At 46.1% G+C, this 1,138-nt stretch overlaps 2 protein-coding genes across 2 annotated transcripts in view; one reads left to right on the top strand and one right to left on the bottom strand.

Annotated features, from left to right (window-relative positions):
- T265_14817 (hypothetical protein) overlaps window positions 1-1,138 on the bottom strand; it is a gene marked incomplete at both ends in the record, with an annotated part of 47,945 nt that overhangs the window by 11,784 nt on the left and 35,023 nt on the right. The gene's annotated exons all lie outside the window — the stretch shown is intronic.
- Window positions 4-1,138, top strand: part of T265_09356 (hypothetical protein) — a gene marked incomplete at both ends in the record, with an annotated part of 1,185 nt that continues 50 nt past the window's right edge. Inside the window, one exon of the mRNA XM_009175397.1 lies at window positions 4-1,138. This exon is cut by the window's right edge and continues 50 nt beyond it. Coding sequence (XP_009173661.1) covers window positions 4-1,138 — 1,135 coding nt within the window.

Below are 1,138 nucleotides of genomic sequence, written 5' to 3'. Positions count from 1 at the left end.
CCCATGTTGGACTTATCAAATGTATGGCACTCACGCCGAAGGGAATTGTTCAGCCCTGAACCCTCAACTCAGGATAACAAACTGTGGACTTTCATTTACCGGGGGCAACAACCGAGATTTGATAGAAGCACCCGAGCCAATTGTCTCTACATCGATCATGGTGACCACTACCATTTCGTATTTGAGTGCTGTCCTCAAAACAAGACCAGGACAATTCAGAGACTCATTGAGGCTGGGAACCTCGATCGAAGTCAGACGATCAGTATTATGGCAACTGTCCAACCTGTCATTAATTGGAATCATTTCGCGGCCTACCTTGTTCGTGCTGCTCAAACTCCCATTGTCTGCATTGGGAAGAAATTAGAACATCTCAGACATGACCTCTACATGGTTCCCAGGGAAAGAAAGGATTGTGCGACCCTGTTACGAGACGACAGGAGCTCCCGCCAAAAGCACAACAACATCACTAGAAAACGAAGATTGGACCTAATGCGTGAATTGGTCGCCGCATACGACGCCCGCAGTTACAATGAGTTGTACATGAGACTGTCAGTGGAACACACAGACGACATCTATGCGGAATATGGACCAACGTGGAAGGAGACCGCCGACCACTGCATTGCTAACTACTGCAAAAAGATTATCATTGAACAACAAACCATGACCTTTGAAGAAATCCTCAGAAGCAATCACCACAGCCGTACGTGCCAACACCCATCTAATACCATTGCAGGTGAACAATGGTTAGACCGCCTGTTCCAAGTCAACAACATTAACAAACGGGACCTCTTGATGTCCCTCACCATCATCATGAACAAGTTGTGTAACCGCAAGAACGCTTTCGTAATTGAAGGTCCCACGACCACCGGCAAAACCTTATTTGTGAAGCTCATTGCGGAGAATTATGTTTACGGGACTGTGCAAAGATCCGGGGACCACAGCCAATTTTTCCTCATGAACCTACTGAACAAAACTCTGGCTCTCATGGAGGAACCTCGGATTACGCAATTAACTGTGAATGATTTTAAGGAATTACTCGGTGGGAACCCTTTCGACATTCACGTGAAACACCAGAAAGATGAAAGATTAGAACGCCTTCCAGTGCTAATAACCACTAACAACAGCCTAACCTATTACG

Source organism: Opisthorchis viverrini (assembly GCF_000715545.1).
Source record: "Opisthorchis viverrini unplaced genomic scaffold opera_v5_277, whole genome shotgun sequence".
Classification (NCBI taxonomy): Eukaryota; Metazoa; Platyhelminthes; class Trematoda; order Opisthorchiida; family Opisthorchiidae; genus Opisthorchis; species Opisthorchis viverrini.
The sequence above is the reverse complement of the archived record's forward strand: the minus strand, read 5'-3'. Positions and strand labels throughout refer to the sequence as shown.